Source organism: Megalops cyprinoides, chromosome 5, assembly GCF_013368585.1.
Source record: "Megalops cyprinoides isolate fMegCyp1 chromosome 5, fMegCyp1.pri, whole genome shotgun sequence".
Lineage (NCBI taxonomy): Eukaryota > Metazoa > Chordata > Actinopteri > Elopiformes > Megalopidae > Megalops > Megalops cyprinoides.
In genome coordinates, this window is record NC_050587.1 from 22,285,094 (window position 1) to 22,303,176 (window position 18,083).

General features: G+C 44.5%; 1 protein-coding gene across 1 annotated transcript in view; it reads left to right on the forward strand.

The window, feature by feature from the left end:
- The window catches only part of arrdc1b (arrestin domain containing 1b), a 41,611-nt gene extending 24,291 nt beyond the window's left edge, over window positions 1–17,320 (forward strand). The window contains exons 3-8 of the mRNA XM_036529068.1: window positions 6,166–6,216; window positions 10,531–10,685; window positions 11,432–11,614; window positions 12,802–12,978; window positions 13,569–14,061; window positions 14,530–17,320. Of these exons, the coding sequence (XP_036384961.1) occupies window positions 6,166–6,216; window positions 10,531–10,685; window positions 11,432–11,614; window positions 12,802–12,978; window positions 13,569–14,061; window positions 14,530–14,594 (1,124 nt within the window). The 3' untranslated portion in view covers window positions 14,595–17,320. The remainder of the gene's footprint in view (window positions 1–6,165; window positions 6,217–10,530; window positions 10,686–11,431; window positions 11,615–12,801; window positions 12,979–13,568; window positions 14,062–14,529) is intronic.
- Window positions 17,321–18,083: the final 763 nt, after the last annotated feature.

Genomic DNA, 18,083 nt, shown 5'->3' on the forward strand with positions numbered 1-18,083 from the left:
ATCAGAGCTCCATTATGCCGCTTTGCTGCAATTCAGCAAGAGGTCAAGCTTCTCAGTTTTTTTTTTTTCCATGGCACAAAGCTACACACGGCACCCAAACCCCATTTGCAAGTTTCCATTTCTGCCCTTAATGTGGTCAGTTTCCCTCACAAAAAAAGTAATTCTCTGAAATTTGCAAAGAACAACAGCAACACGTGCAGGAATTATGACGCTTGTCTCAATGAAGCCTTGCAAGTCCTGTATTGAAGTAAAAGTAAGTAAGTAAAAATTTTACTTGCTTACTTTTACTTCAATAATTTAATTTATTTGTATAGTGCTTTTCACAGACACGTCACAAAGTGCTTTACAAAAGCATTATACAACATAAAAGATAGAAAAACATAGAAGATGAAATGACCATCCAAGCCACGTGTTTAAAAAGAACAAAGCTAAAAACTAAAAAACACAATACATAATAAAAAATACACAATGCACAACAAAATACACAATAAATACATAAAATGCAGACCTGGTGCATACAAATTACACAAACGTGTTGGCTCCAGTCATACGTGCACATGTGACCACACAGCAGCACCAGGGGCAGTTTGTTACCGTGGCTGTTGAGCCCAAAGAGCTATGTGTGACCGGGGCCTGTGAGCTGTGGTGGTATGGGAGGTGACACCGTGCGATTCGGCTTTGTGACAGTGTGAGATGTGAGAATATGAGATGTGCTTGCTCAGTGTTGCCACGGTGAGGAGGCCTGAGGGGCAGTCTGTGACCTGAATCCCGTGCCATCGCTGGGAGTCGAATGCTCCCCTCATTCCTTACATGCCCAGCTCGGTCACTGCTGTGTACAGCCTGCAGCAGCGTTGGCCTGTGTGTGCGTCTCTCTCTCTGTCTTTGTTTTTTTCTTTCTATGTATCTGTGTGTGTGTCTGTCTCTCTCTCTCTTTCTATCTCTCTGTCTCTATGTGGGTGTATGTGTGTGTGTGTGTGTGCGTGTGCGTGCATGTGTGTATGTGTGTGCATGTGTGTGTGTGTGTGTGTGTGTGTGTGTGCGTGCATGTGCGTGCGTGCGTGCGTGTGTGTGTGTGTGTATGTGATAGTTTTCATTCCTACCTTGTCTTCGTCAGCCACCCTCTTTTAGCGCTGTGTTCTCATTGAAACTGTTAGAAAATGCCACTTCCATACTTACTCTCAAAGCGTCACCCTGATAGCATTACCCCTGAGTCCAAGGTCACTCTGAAGTCACTCGCATTCAAAAGCACTCTCCTCGGTCCTGTCAGTGTGGAGAAATGGAAGTTAAGGCTGGAGTGCACAGTTGACGCTGTATTTTAAGCTGTAGCATAAACTATTCAGTTCCGTTTCTGCAGCACCAACACACTTCAAAGGCATCTGAACTGTTAATATGCTTCATTGTAGTTATACATACAATATACGGAGTCCTCGTACTCCATGTATATCCTTATAGTTGGCGCTGTTGTTGCAGACAAACAGGATTAGGTGTCTTAGTATTCTTCTAATATAATGTACCGCTCCAACACTTTCTGCATTCTCTCACAGTGTGTTCTACTTTAACTTTCTTCAAACGTATTGTAATGAGCGCCAGTGTATGTTTCATGCCTACATCAAAGCACAAAGTAGAACCGTGGTAGACTCTGGTTGCTCTGTTGTGCGAGCAGACTTTGCCAATTTTTTTTATCTTGTGAATGAGGCATAAAGGGAAGGGAAAAAAACAGTGAAAAACCTCCAGAATATCCTTATAGTTTCAAATTAAATATGCATCTGCTGCTTTGAAAAATGATAGGGATTGTGTTTCGATTCATGCTAAATGTTAGGTAATCCTCATATCTATTTTCTCACTTGTATTATTATCCAAATGCAAGGGGAGAAGTAAATGATGACCTCATGCAGGCTGTGGCTGTAGAGATGCATAATGTGGGATCATCCCCCATTCTTCCTCTTCATCACTCTTGTAAGGAAGTTGAGGCCCAGCCTAATTGGTTGATGGGAGTGATTTTTATGGGTGGAAATTCAGCTTGGCGCATAATGTGAGGTAAATGGAAGAAGTTAGTGATCACTTGTGGGTCACAGGCTAATATGGAAAAGATTTCCATTGTACTCTGTTTGCGATCCTTTGGGTTTGGCTCAGTGGAATGTCATTGCGAACAGGTTTTTCCGGCTTTGTTGAGAGAGAGGGAGGGAGGGAGGGAGGGAGGGAGAGAAGGGATGAGGGAGGCCCTGGACAAGGGGAAACTGAATCCTGGGATCAGGTTTTTGGAGCGGGTGTGGACTGGAGCCACAGGGGATGTAGGAAGAACAGGAAGAAGAGGAAGAAGCGAAACTCTTCCTGAATGTCTGATCAAGTTTCCGTCCGCAGTTATTTCTGGCAAATGGAATACCGAAACGGAGCCAATTAAAGGTCACTGAAATTCACAACACCCATTATTTACATTTGAAACAATCTGAATTGATTTCCACCTTCTCAGAGCTTCCTGAGTAACCCATTTGAAGAACATCAGCAAAATTGTCTCAGTTAGTACTTAAACTATCCATGACAAAGTGAGGCTTCTTGAACCCCGTTGTTGGTGTAGCTATTATTGGTGTAACTGATTAAAATCATCAGATAGTGACTTGTGTGAACCAATCAAGTTACACTTGCTGTCCACTGGAAAATGTCTTGACTGGCCCAATCCTCAAAAGCTTGTAGGAGACATTTTGTGAGATATGTGCAGAACTGAACAGCCAGTGAGAGTGAAGAATTGTTACAGGATTAATGTCTATATGTTAAGCAGAAATAGAAGCAGGTTTCCATGCATAAGATCAATCATAAAGAAAAATCTGCAAACCTTTTCATAAATCTTGTCTTTGCTAACAAACCCAAGACCTTTAGGCAGTGCCATGCAATTATTTCCTCTATTGCACTTGATGGATTCTGTAATTTCCTACAGTTTAATTAACTGGAAGCCATTTTAACAAGTCCATGCTATTACAGCCTACTTTTATTCTATTCCCACCAGGGCATCGGGTCTGTAGTAAATGTCTGGTATTCAATCAATTAGTTCAGCAAAAACAAATTTAATAAGACGAATTTGACGTTGTTCTGAGTTGTTTTGTCAATGGATTAGTTACAGTGCTAAAGTAATGGCTGATTACTGATTTAATGTTTTTGGTGTTATTGCTCCTTTCAAAAAAGCATTTGTTTATTGTACTTAGGATTAGATTAAAAATATTGTAACATGAAACAACAAAGCATTTCAGGCACTTTTATGTTGAATAATTGGAGCTACAAATTAATTTGGTGCTCTCTGGAAGAAGTTAATAACTTTGTAAAACAAACCGCAGGAGAGGTGTTCATTTGGATATCCCAACCCCCACCCCTCCACCCACCCAACACACACGCACACACACACGCACACACCCACACACACACGCAAACAGACCTGGGTACAGGGAGTCATCAACTCTGCTCTTTAGTGGCAGAGCACCTTGACAACCAGACAGCCAACCTTCACCAAACCCTCACCCACAGGGTTGCTGAATTTTCATGTCGTATGGGTAACTGAATTTTATGTCATATGGGTACTGTAAATATTTGCTATGAAATTTCTACCCATATTCATTTTAATCAACACATGACTCAATGAGACTATAATTGTTTGAAAAGCTTTGTTCATGTTGTGGATCAGTACCATTGCCTCCACTTTATTGTTGTGGACTTTGACTTTGAGAATGTGTCCCCTATTTCTGGTTTTGTGGGCCTTACATCCTGGAGTTTGTTCTAGGTTATTTCCGTCTGTGGGAGGACTAGTAATGAGATCAATTTGGAAAAGACCCCAGATGCCCCGACCGAAGTTACAAAGCTTTCTCTGAAGCCAAACCCAATATCTTGTTGCACAGGCTACAAACTACAGTGCCTTCCATATTTATTCATATAATATATTATTCATGATTACATAGGGGAAAAAACTTTTTTTCAATTTAAATTTTTCAATTTTTCAAGCTTCACTTTACTTTTCCACACAAGCAGATACTGCTGCACATATTTTGCTGTTAGATAGGTTGGTCAATATTGCCATTGTTGTGTGTGTGCTGTATTGTGTATGTGCAGCTATAATTTGATGCTTTTGTGGGAGTTAACATCACTGTCACTCTGCCACCTCCAAAGTCATCCTAACAAACCTCTTCAAATACACCGACTGCCTCTTCTCAGCTCTTTTGAAATGTGCCTCCAAAAAGCCATCTCTTTTTTGAAGTAGTTTCTACTCGGAAGGAAGGAACTGCTCTGCTTGGAGACGAATGAAGCCGTTTTTTATTTCTTTTTGTCGACGAGTGTCTCCAAGGAGCCTGAGAGAGCAAAGTGAAGAGGGTTCCTTAGGTCCCACTCCTGACACCTGCCGAGAAGAGTTTGACAGAGAACAGCTTCCTGGCTTCTCTGTCTGCCTTCCAAACATATGCAAATAAGTATGCACTACAGAGAACAAGCTCTTTCCTTCTGGGTGGGTCCTGCTTCTGCCAAGATAAGGATGGCTCTGATTGGACTGGGGGCTTGAAGGAAGGAGTCAAGGGGAATGCCCTTATTGCCCTTATTGGTCCTTTCTTTGATTCAGACAAGAAAGAGTCAGAATACAGGGACAATTGTGTTCCCTGTCAAACAATGCATGCACTTTGTAACATATTGTCAAAGTCAACTGAATGACCAGTAACGTATGTAGCTTTAATAATTATTGATGTACTGCGACTATTTTTTCATATGGAATGACCAGTGAAGCATAAAATATCAGTGTATTTATTCCAAAGCAACAGCTGTGTAATATATGTGATTGACACTCTGGCCTGGAATGCCACAGACTAAACATACTATCCTGTTTATAGGTGGCCATCTGTAAAGGAGTGGGTTTACATAGTTGCACTCCCTCTGATGACTGTACAGCGTTGGGTTGGGCTCTGTTGTCATTTCTTGAAGGAAGCAGGCAGAAATGGAACAGAGCTAGAATACGTCATCCATTGCAGCCTCACCTCATTGTCATGCAGGTGGCTGATCCAAAGATAAGATAGAATGGGTTTCAAACACGTGTTCACTGAGCACTCGCCCATGAGGTCCACAGTATCAGTGCCCCAGGGGCGAGATTCAGGCTTGTAACAGTGAGTGTTAGCTTCTTTGTAGCTGTGAAAATGTGATATGTGCTCTCAGTTTGGTTAACAGGAACCTGTTTTTGGGTTATCAATTAACTCAGTTCATGACGGAGTTTCCCGGGAGCTTACGTGCAACTCTGTGAGGGCTGTCTGAGAGTTTATCACCTCCCTTCGAACAAACAGGCTGTTAAACCTGTGAGGTTCCTCTTCCATTTGACGACATTTCATTTCAGCTGTTGTACTGCAAAAACGCATGGGTGTGTGTGTTTTTTGCGTGTATATATATGTATCTGTTTGAGTGTGTGTGTGTGTGTTTATGTGTGTTTGTGTATGATAAAAAGCCGATGCACTGCTCCCTCTTCCCTGAAGCCTTATCTGGGTTGTATTGCTGTTAGAGGGATGTTGATGGCTGGGTTTCCACTGACCTGCCCTAGCTGTAGGGGGCTTTACTTCAGGTGAGCTTGAGGCGTTTCCGTAACAGCAGTCTAAGTGGGTTGGTCTGGAGCACAGGCAAGTCAAAGAGAAGTAGTCATGTTTTTCCTGCAAACTTGTGAGGTCACACATTTCTTCCTCCATCATAAGCAAACAAGCAACTACTCACATTTGCTGGGATGGCCTGTTCATTTTGTTAGGATTCCACAGCCAATGATACGCCTTTGATACCATGTGGCACTGCCGTGTGCACTGAAAACCAAATGCCTTCTGGTTAATTTCCAAATTCTTTCCACCCCTCTAATTTCTGTTCAGTAGTTCTATCAGTTTTACACAGTGAGATACATTCGTATTACTTGTAGAGTTTGCCTTTTTTTAAATTTCCTCATGCTTTTTTGTGCTCATGTCCCCAGACAAATCTGTCTATTCAGACCACTCTCCCCACCAGCAGATGGTGTGCATTTGGTGACAGTGTTAAGTGTTATGAAGTGAAGCCCTGTGTCATCTATCTTATGTGGAATGGTGTTGATGTGATGAGATGTGATTCATTCTAACTAGCCGATATGTTTTTCTGTGTCTGTCTGTGTGATTGTCTGTCTGTCTGTCTGTTTCTCAGGCACTCTGGCACAGGGTGAACACAGCTTTCCCTTCCAGTTTCTAATTCCAGGTAAGATGGCCGTTGCTCCCAACACACCTGTCCTACCACACCCTGTGACATCTGTGATGCAGAGCTCTTTCACCTCATTATCCAGACTATAATCTCCGCAGATGACTGCCTTCTCACTGTAAAAGGGGTCACTTCCCAGGTTGTACTGAGGGTGCCATTTGAATCCTCACGTGCATTGTGGGCATATCTCTCAAGGTGCAATAAACCAAGGCAGTTCATACTAAAGTATTGTCAAGAAATTCTTCGGTCTGTTTTGAGCAAACAGTAAACCCTACTAATCATTTGCATTATTAGTCAATTAGTACCTATAGCTTGGTTAATGTTCAAACTAGGGGGTGAAATGGTATTTTCACAAGATTTTCAGGGTATGACTATGGTACTAAACATCACACTTATTGATATATCATGATATTATCTTCAATAACATTTTTTTTCTTACAAATACAAATCACTCAAAATGTATGTCTCTGTCAATGGATTGTACATTGCCTTGTCTTGTTTAATACTATTGTTTAATACTTAATCGGCTGAGCTCAAACTCAGGCCTTACGGTTAGCTTGCACTCAAGCGAAAGCGCCTTAACTGCTGAACACCCTGAGAGCCCGTAATGTGTCAGATTTCATCGAATCTTTAAAGCCTTGTATAGCCATAGCAGGCTAATCACTTTTGTACAACAAATTAACTAGCAAATATTTAAAACATTCTGTAATGTTTATGTTGACGTAAAACCTAAAACGATGCTACTGCTGAACTTAACATTATACATTGATACCATACTGTTTATGGTATTACTATTTCATAATTAAATAGCGTGGTGTATCATCATACTGGTATACCATTTCATTCCTAGTTAAGACAGTAATGTGAAGATTCGTATGGACCGATCAAAAGACATTGCACTCCTTGTTCAGTGAATCAGGGGTAACACATGGTGGCTCCACCCTATTTTTGGGTTCACAGAGCCTCACTCTCGCATCACTACTGAATAGTACAAAGTAGTGGTATTCATACCTGCAATCCCATTGGTGTAGTTCCTGTTCCTTTGCCACTGCATCACACTGCTGTCCATAAGTTAGATCAGTCTTCTTATATTTCAGGGCTGCAGTGTAGCTTTGTGGTAAAGAGCAGGGTTCATAACCAGAGGGTTGCTGATTCGATTCCCCCCGGGGCATCGCTGCTACACCCTTGTGCAAGATGTGTGCAACCCAGAATTGCCTCAGTAAATATCCAGCTGTATAAAATGGATGGCATGTAAAAAATATAACCTGTGTAAGTCGCTCTGGATAATAGCATCTGCTAAATGACCGTAATGTAATGTGTCTTAAATATCAAGTATGGTTAGCCATAAAAGGTCTATAGCAGCGCATGTGTATGCATACGCAGATCTGGAACAGTCTCTGTCCATGCATGCCTATTTTTAGCTCCTCTCTTGGAGTCAGGAGCATTTTAATAGCTGTCACGGGCTGCCTCCTCCCGCCCTCCTCGCCCGATCCTGCCCCGAGCGCACACGGTGTCGCGGAGGAAAGCAATTACAGTGGAATGGGCTGAATCCAGGCACAGCGCCACCTGCAGTCGGTGGCTGGCTCTGTTCCAGTGGGGGGAAGAGTCAGAGATTACCAGAATGACAAAACGTTCTCATGGCAACGTGTGAGCCGCTGTAGCACTGGCCTGGAGCTACTATCATCAGTTCCTCTGTGCTCTCTACCCGCAAATCGTCATTCACCAAGACGGCACGAGGTGAACGGGCCATTTCAATTAAAAGCACGGGGCAGCAGTGGACGCTCAGTAATTCTAACCTGAGCTTTACACCAGCTGAATAAATACATGTAATCTGCCTGCCTGACTTTTTATAGTGTCACCAAGGTCTGTGTTTTTCTTTTTTCCATTAGTGTCTGAAATGACCTGAAGGCATTGTTGAGCTGCCATGACTGGTAGTTGGACCTTTTTTTCTTTAATTTTTTTCAATCAGGTGTCATGAGAGGAGATTATGGGTATAATACCACATCATACCTGAGGCAGAGTGCTGTAATTGGAGTTGGCCGAGAGCATCAGCCAGATCATATTGTTTTAATAACAGTACCAGGACAGTATTGGGGTGTGTGGAAACTGTGCCTGCTGTCAGCAGGAATCTCAGATGAGTGATGGTCTTTCCATTAACATGATTATGGTTCTCAGGGTTACCCCTGTGAGCATCTGTGAGATGGAGTGTACCATGGAACACCTGTCAGTCAGCCACCTCCCCTGGGACTGAAGTCAGAGGGGCCCCACCTCTCTTCTTTTCCTTTTATTTTCTTTCTCTCGCCATTGTTTTTCCCTCCATCTCCCTACCTCTGTCTTCCCTCTCCTCTTGCTTTCTCCCCCTTCCCCTCCTGTTCTCACCCTACTCCCTTTTCTTCTCCTCTATCTCCATACCTCTCTCATCTCCTTTTCTGACCACCTACTCCACCCAGCTGCTTGTCCAGGCCACCATGCTCTTCCGCCTGGACTATTGCAATGCCCTCCTTGCAGGCCTCCTAGCCTGCACCATTCAGCCACAGCAGCTCATCCAAAACGCAGCTGCTAGGCTGATCTACAACCTCCCAAAGTTCTCCCATGTCACCTCTTTACTGAGATCCCTCCACTGGCTCCCAGTCGCAGCCAGGATCCGCTGCAAAACCCTGACCCTCACCTTTTCCGCTGCAAAAAAGACCGCCCCAACCTACCTCCAGGACCTTATTCTACCCTAAGCACCTGCTCGACAACTTCGCTCTGCTACATCCGGACGCCTCGCTCCTCCCACCAACAGAACGAAAGGCTCACGCTCCTCTCAGCATCGCTTTTCCATCATCACCCCCCAGTGGTGGAATGAACTCCCCACCCCCCTGAGAACAACTCCTTAACTCCAACCTTTCAGACGTAGGCTGAAGAGACACCTCTTCAGACTCTACCTGGACTGACACCCTTGCCATTTGACCTTGTACATCTAAGGTTCTTGGCTTATACTTGTAGCACTATCTCTTACGTTGTATTTGTAGCACATTTTTGCCTAGGTAGTATAGCAACACTTTATTGTCCCAGTGACTATATTTGATATATGTAACCTTAGATCAGATTAGTTTTGTCTCGCTACACTGACCTTGTGCTCAGCTTCGGCACTATCTGCATTGTATGACCTGTACAGATCTTGCCCTTGTGCCTGTTGTCTGCCCACTATATACACTTTTGTACGTCGTTTTGGATAAAAGCATCTGCTAAATGTATAAATGTAAATGTAATGTAAATCTCCCTGTCTTCCCTGCTGTATGTTCCACTGTCTCTATCCTTACATCTTTTTTTTCCTCTCTTCTTGCCTCTCTCCCAGTCTGCCTTTCTTTTCCCTGCGCTCCTTATCCCCTCGTTTGTCTTCTTCCTTTCCACCCGTTACTGCAGTAAAGGGTATGATAAGCCCTCTGTCCTGTCCTTTCCAGTCTCATCCTTTTCTTTCTTTCTGTATCCTCTCCTACTGTCCTTCTCTTTCACCTCTTTCCCACTCTCTCCTCTCTCACCCCCTTCTTCTCCTTTTCTTTCTCCCCCCCTTCCCTTCTCTCACTCTCCCCCTACTCTTTTACTCTCTGTCCTCTGCATCTGAGCAGCTGTGCTTCTTTGCCCTGATCTTCAGATTTCAGACTGATCGTGAACTGCTAGCACCCAGGGCACCCCCCCAGTGCAGAGAACATCCGTTCAGATTCAGACAAACAACCACTTAACCTCTGTGACAGCACTTTAACGAACCCTGAGTACAGTAACTGGCCCCAATCTGTCTGCCTCCATTGGCTCACACTCTACTTTTCTCACCTAGCCGCTGAGTCAATGGAAAGAGGCAGACCGGCCTAACCAGTCACTTTTTTGGTCTATTCTTTATCTGGCTGCCTTTTGAGCAGAAATTTCTCTCCATTTCTGCATAGCTGGCAGACAACCCTCCTGAATGATCCTAACAGATGTTCTGTCTATGTGTGGTATTTCTGATGCATTTTAGTGTATACACATGTAATGACGCTCTGTAGGCCAAGAAATGGATACCTGTGGGTGAACACAATATGATGATACTGTATGCACTCCAATTTGGCCAATGCGGGTATCTTAATAAAGCACAGCTATTTTCTTTTTACAATAATTCTGATATTTGCACCCTTGAAACTGACACCAGGACATTGTCACTTGGCAATTTCATAGCTATGAGTTTTATTAGTGTGAAGATCTGAGCATTCCCCTGTTGCCTTGTTATATCCCAAGTGTTAGGTATAATGGACCACACCTGTCTTATTTTTGCCCCTCCCCCTTCTCTCGCCCGCCTAGGCTCCGCTCCAACCTCTTTTGAAGGGCCATTCGGGAAGATCTCGTACAGAGTGAGAGCGGTCATAGACACATCCCGCTTCTCTAAGGACTACAAAGCCCAGAAGCCTTTCTACCTGCTCAACCTCCTCAACCTCAACGAAGTGCCCGACATCGAGGTGAGCAGCAGGGTTAGCAACATTGCTCACCATATTAGAGCAGCACACCTCTATTTAACAACTTCACAGTTGCCATTACACTGACCATGTTGATGGTACAGTTCCCACAATTCCCTGTCATCATTGACATTGTTGTTGATATGGATTCTTTCAAGAATATGATCCTAAATCCATCATGTGCACTGCATCTCACGACAGCAAAAAGACAAACTGTCAAGGCACAGGCACGGACTCACACGCAGACCAGGCATAATCAGGTTCCAAGAGACCTTATTGGAATGGGAAATCGCAGAGAAGTTTTGAAACGGCAGAACAGGCAGGGTCAGGCAGGCAGGTGGAGATGGAGGGGCAAGGCAGGAACACAAGCAAAAGCAAAAGCAAAACATAAGCAAAAGCACATGGACGACACTGACAGACAGAGAGAAACACAAAAACAACAGCTAGGGAGCCAAAGTACTGACACAAACAAAAAAACGCTGGTGAGTACAAATTTAGCTGAGAGCATCACGAAGATTCAGAATGTAGAGGCAACCGCTGCTGGGCTGTTCTGAAATGCACTGTCACTCTGACACAGCTAAATCCTATTAAACTCCACTCTTGACCGATAAGAGTCCCCTCCCCCAACAAAAAAGAGGGTTCTGCTTTATCTGCAGTACTTTTTCTACCCTTTCGCTCTTGCAGCTTGTTAGCCTTGCTTAGTGGGAACCTCTGTGACTGTGTGTGTGTGTATCCTTGTACCACTTCAGCAACCCAGCTCATCTGTGACGACCAAGAAGTTCACCTACCTCCTGGTGAAGACGGGGACCGTCATGCTGAAGGCCAGGAGTGACCTGAGGGGCTACACCCCCGGGCAGGTCATCAAACTCGCCACCGAGATCCACAACAAATCTGGCAAGGACACGGGCTGTGTGCTGGCCAGCCTTATACAGGTACAGAACCTTGCAGGTGACAGCCTCATGCAGGTGTAGGACTGGATAGGTGGCAGCCTCATGCAGGTGTAGGACTGGATAGGTGGCAGCTTCATGCAGGTACAGAACTGGACAGGTGACAGGCATATAAAGGTACAGAATCAGACAGGTGACAGTATCATGCAGGTACACAGTCAAGACAGGCGACAGCTTTACACAGGCACAGAATCAAACAGGTGACACCTTCATGCAGGTACAGAATCAGACAGGTGACAGGCATGGAGAGGTACAGAACCAGACAGGTGACATGCTCATTCAGACAGAGAACCAGAAAGGACAACCAGCCAAAGCAGGGTTATAGCTGGGAGACACTTTAGACTGCTTCATTATGAAACACTTTTTTGAACTTCTAATACTTTTTTACAATTTCATAGTATTTCGCTGGATGTAACTGAGGTGCTCCATTTGGTCGTCTTTCATTCCTTAAGTCAATATATATTCACTTCCTCTTTAATTCTTTACTGGAAGCTCCGTATTTAAAGAACTCTGTGACCGTTATTTTTTGGAAGGTTCATTTGATGGGTTCCCAAGTAGCTCAGGGTTCGAAACCGGCTGTGTCATCTGCCAGCAGTGGCGGAACAAATTGGCTTAGTCTCGTCAGGGATAATTGTGTGTAACTTGGCTAGGGTTCTCTTATTGCTCCACTGTTAACACCCTGGGACTTGCATGGGTGCCCATGAGTTACTCAGAAAGCGTCAGGCAGATGCTCCTATCAGATGGGGTTACCTCCTGGGACTTGCAGTATGAAAAACAGTCGCATGTGCTGGCCCTGTACTACATGCTGGTGATTGCCACTGATTTTTTAGATGCTGTCATTTTTAGAGTAATCCTGGTAAGCACTTTTTAATGGGAGAGTGATACTGTGAAAAGATGGTTTAAATTCTTGTGAGTTGCTGAGGTAATATACAGTATGTAGGCATTTTAACTGGTGAGACTTAGAGGTTTTGTTCCCTTGACAACATAAACTCACAAATTCTTAATTCATATTTAATTTTTTATGTGTTCATAATCTAACCTTGTGACCGTGATTCCTGCTTTCAGACCACCATTTTGAATCATCAAACATTTTGTACTGTAGTAACTCATGTACAAAAGTTGCCTAATAAAAGCCTTTCTGTGCCTCCACATTGCCACAAATCCCTGAGCAGAAAGTGACGTACAAGACCAAGCGTGCCATCTACGACCTGCGGACGATCGCTGAGGTGGAGGGGGCAGGGGTCAAGGCAGGCAAGCATGCTGAGTGGAAGGAGCAGATCATCGTTCCCCCTCTCCCCCAGTCAGCCCTCACTGGCTGCAGCCTCATTGAAATCGATTACTTCATCCAGGTGGGCAGCACACTGCACTCAAGGGCTGCTGGGATATGGAGTTTCCTCTGGATATCTGTAATGTGGACACAATAAGCAATCTTTAGAAAAGAAACCCACAACAACCTCACACCCAAAAACATAAAGCTCTTTCATTATGACTCATTGGTGAATGATTCAACTCGTGGTCACCTGGGAAATCATAGTGTAAATTCTTCCTCTGCTAGTAGAGTGGCTCAGTCATATTGGTGAATTCAAGTGATGATGCCACAGTTATCTCACCCCAGGGTGTATGTCAATGCCTGTAATGTCAGTCAGATGGCAGGGTCATCCAGTAGTGGAATTTGTCTTGATAGACTGCACAAATGTCTGTTGTGTCAATGGGAAAGAACTTTGCTGGAAAGTACACATCACACAACACCATGCCATTAAAAAGTTTACAATGGCAGCTAGGTTTTCACTCTTTCCAGTCCTATGTCCCTCTCTCACTTCACTTCAATTTCAGAATCTGGTTTTCTCAAAGAAACAAAGATGAAGAGAAGGAAACAACTCATCTCCTCCTGGTCTCTCCCTCCATCTCTTCCTCCTCTCACCCCCTCTCTCTGCTGCAGGTATCTCTGAAGTCCCCTGAGGTGGTGGTGACTCTGCCCATCTACATTGGGAACATTCCTGTCAATGTGACCCCCTCGCGGGCTGCGGCAACACCCCCGACCCCAGCCCCCTGCCTGCCCCCCCGTCCAGCCCCCCGCCCCGCCCCAAGATCCAGTCCTGGCGGGGTGACCCCCAGTGCACCGCCGGCAGAGGAGGACATGGAGGAGGAGATGGGGGCAGGGGGTCTGGTCAGCGAGGAGATCCCCACCAAAAGCCACTCCCAGCAGGACCACTCTGCCCAGCCGCCCTGCGTGTCTCCCAGCGCCTTCAGCTACGCCCCGGGCCTCACCTTCTCCCAGAACCAACGCCGTGCCGATGACACCTCAGGGCCCCTGTTCTGTGTGTCCACGGGGGCCACCATCCCTTTCTTCTCAGATGGAAGTTCCACCCCTGTGCCCACTTCCTGTCCTCTCATCCTGCCTCCAGAGTACAGCACCTGGGACTACCCACACGGTGAGTCGAGCTGTCTGGAGCACTACCTACAGGAGCAGCTGATCCTGGATCAGAATCAAAAGGACAGAAAGTACCTGGGGCAGACCGCACACTCTGACATGTGGTTTCAGGTGACATTAAGGTGATCAGCACTGATGAAGCAGAAAAAAAGGTGAGGTTACATAGTCAGCAGCAGCAAGGTGACCCCAGACCATAAATGAAGGGCTGAGAGGGTTGTTTTGTTAATCGAGCATTTCACTGGTTTTCCCCTTTGAGGGTTTGACGGCTAGTCAGAGACACCTGCCGGTGGAGCTGCTGGTGAGCAAAATGACCTCGCCCCTTTTTATCCTGTGCTAGTGAAGAAAGAGGAGTTTTTAAAAACGTTCTTTACTTGTCATTGTTTCCACTCTGCATTACCTACTGATATGACAAGGCTTGGGTGTTGCTGCATGCAGTCTGGCAATGTTTTACACTGGTTGTCTGTTTCAGAGCCACCTCCCACCTACGAGGAGAGCTGTAGCAGCAACAACTCCAGTTTCAACAGCAGGAGGTAGACGAGCAGGCGGAGTGTGAGACACGTTCCCTTTGGAACGCTTCCTGCAGGACTCTACAGCCCCCTTCAGGTCAGATGGGGCAGTGCAACTTGGTTCTGACTGAGCAGACACTCCTTTTTTAGAGAGCTTTTTTCAAATACGTTTAAAAGGGATTGTGGTTTATTTTTAAATTCATTTCATTTTACTTTTTTTCCTCCTCTGTTCCCTCATGAAGTTACAAGCAGGCTTTAATGGGGGCTTGAGAGGAATGATTCAGAAACGGAGAATGAATTTTACTCTGACTGATGTGCGTTTCAAAGACATTGCATGCAATTGAGCAGCGAGAGCCAGGCTTTACATGTTGATCAATACCAATTCATTTTTTATTATTTCTGTCAGTTTTGTCAAGCATCTGTGATGCCTTAACAATGTCAAATACTACTGATTTTCTTGAAAGTTTTTTTTCTACCATAATTATAACCAAAGCTGGCCTTTACATCTGTTGTCAAATTGTGTGCTAAATCAAATCTATAAGAGCCTACCTGGTCCCTGAATCTAATGAGGGAAGCCCACCTTCATTTCCCTGTGCAGTGGGAATGCCCTTTGTGACATCATCAGAACTGAAGTAAAGCTGCAGGCTTAGACCCAGCACAGTCAGGCCATGCCTGGCTACTATCATATGCACCATCTTTGATGAAGATAGCAGCAGTCAACCATGCAGCTGCTAAGGATTGAAGCAAAGGATTGTGGGTCTACAAAGGCTGTGGTATCATGCGGAGAGGTTCAACATGGGTACAAGGAATAATAGGAAGATGCCTCTGGGGAGCTGTACATATGTACCCTGCCCCATTTCCTCCTTACCTTTGGAAAAGGGTGAGTCCCACACTGAACCGGTCTGTTTTTGTGGGTCCCGCCTCTATGTCCTTCAGACCCAACGTCACCCAGGGATGCTGTACCACCAGTCAAATTGCACATGGTGTGCTGCTTCCTGGAATGAGAACATGGATCTCTGGGCCTTCTCTTTCCTGGACATACACACATATACACAAATGCACACACATACACACACACACATGCAAAGACACACAAGTCGGGACTGATATGCATTCTGATGCAAACGGCACTGTTTGATGAGTTTGTTTAGTCAGGATGCACAGATGGAGGTCACATGCTGAGTTTCCCAGGAAGCCTTACTGTATGTTCTTACTGACACTGATTGATCACCACTGCTTTGTATTGTTTTGCTATTTGTAATGAATTTGAAACTGAGGTCAGACAGGACTTTGATATGGTATTTGATATTGGTATTTCCACCAACAGACAAACTATACAAGCACAGACAGCACTTTGGAAAGATGAACTTAAAACTGTGTGTGGGGGTGTATACGTGTATGTGTATGTGTGTGTGTGTGTGTGTGTGTTAGTATGTGTGTGGGCGTGTTTCTATGTATTTTTGTATGCATGTATGCATGCCTGTTTTGGTTGGACAGTGTGTTCATCCACCTAAATTCTGGAAACTCACACTTGACATTTTTTCATTGCTGTGGTTTTCTCAAGCTTTGCACAGACAAATACTCTAATGTCAAATGAAAAAAAGGACTGGTTTCCCCCTAACTAGGAAATCTTATGTAACCACACAGTTTCTGTTTGGCTTTAGCATTAAAGTCAGGCAAGATACACAGTGCTAAGCATGGTATTCAGATTTACTCTGCTTCTTGTATTTATTTGAACTCTCATAGTTTTCTGCTGCCTTCTGGCAGAAGCAGATCTTGCACTCATAAATGCACTCACGTGTTACACTATTAAACAACGCTTTTCTTCAAAGTGCGCAAACATTAAATACCATTCCCCTGTACATTTGCAAATGTCTGTATGTGTGTACAGTGATTTAACCATGTCAGATTAATTTTTGTTTCTTGGGATTAGGGATATATTTTGTAGTGTGCTTGAATAGACAGCAAGATGAAAGAAAGTTGAGTCAACTCCACGGGTGTGAGTGTGTTGTCTCTGTGTTCGCACACTTCCAATACTTCTTGAAATTGTCATGGACACTGGAAATTGCTGTGTAAGTGTGCTGCCTACACAAAAGCTGTAAAAATGCTGTTTTTCCACACCGTGCATTTGAACTGGCATTCAAGCATTTAACAGCCTCAAGGGAGGTTCAGTGTGAGAGTGAAACTCAGGACAAGCACTGTGTGGTACTGTGTGTCCAAATGAGCATCCTCCTTGGGGTTCATTTTTCAGACGATTGCTGACTTTCCTCTAAAAACGCAGGATTTGTTTCACCATCCAAAGAGATGTGCTTGCTAGTTAAAAATTGTAAGGTAAACCATTTAATTTTGTTACAGCATTGGGTGTCCTTAAACACTTCAGCCTCTAGAATGGGATGCCATGTTTCCATGTTGGTGCTGTGGACGTGAGAAAGTGGCCTGCACTCAACATGAGGCTGTGATCTGGGCCGCAGGGGTGTGCTTAGGACAGTCTCTCACCTCGCTGCATGCATGACATCGCAGCATGACCCTGTCCTGGTGCCGATGCTGTTCACATGCTGTTTCCAGCTCACTCTGACCATGGCAAACGGTATCTGACATGGTGGGCGTGTCTGTGACCTGCCCCAGTACACATTCTTTGTCACCCTCACAGTAGCAATGATTGGTGGGCTACTACAGTGCACAGGTTGATTGGTATGATTTTTGCTTGTTTTGTTTTGTATCTGGTTATATTTGAAATGCATTTACACATGCCAGTGCAGACAGATGCAGAGAGAGACAGACACTCACACACATGCATGCATGCACACGCACGCACACACACACACACACACACAGTTGCTCAACTTCCATTCGTTCAAACAGTAGGTGCTCATGAAACGGGCTCTCCAAAGCTCTTATGCATCTCGTCACCCACCAGTCATATGGGTAGTCCCTAAAAGTTCCTGAGCCCATCATTGGGAATCTGCACCCGGAAACAATAAGGCACTGTCCCATAAGAGCAGGCAACACCAGTCATGTCGTGGTGGGGGAACAGCTGTGTCTTTGTTGGAAATGTGGAGTGCTTTTTGATGCTTATGGAGTTCCCCAGATGTCATCAAGTCCAGCCCGGAATGCTAATGTAGCAGAATGAGTTTTATATGTAGTGGTAGAATGACACAAGGGTGGGTGGTTGTTAGTGCAATTAAGACTTCCTTGCTGAACTTATGTCATGTAAGAAGGCACTATGCGGTCTTCTCCCTTCTGAAAATGCCACCCCACTTTGGGTTTAAAGAGTTTTGAAGTTGCCTTTATCAAGTGTTTTCACTGTTTTATTTCTCTCCACAAAAAGGTTATATGGCTTTATTAATTTCTTTGTGTTTTCTGTTGTACAGGACTTTTCCCTCCTGTGAATGGCTTGTGATTTTGTATTTTTCTACTTGTAATAGTCGTCCTGTGCATACCTTACTATGGATAAAAAGAAAAGAATTCCCCATCTATCCAACCATGAATTTATGAATAGCACCTTAGTGAATCAATG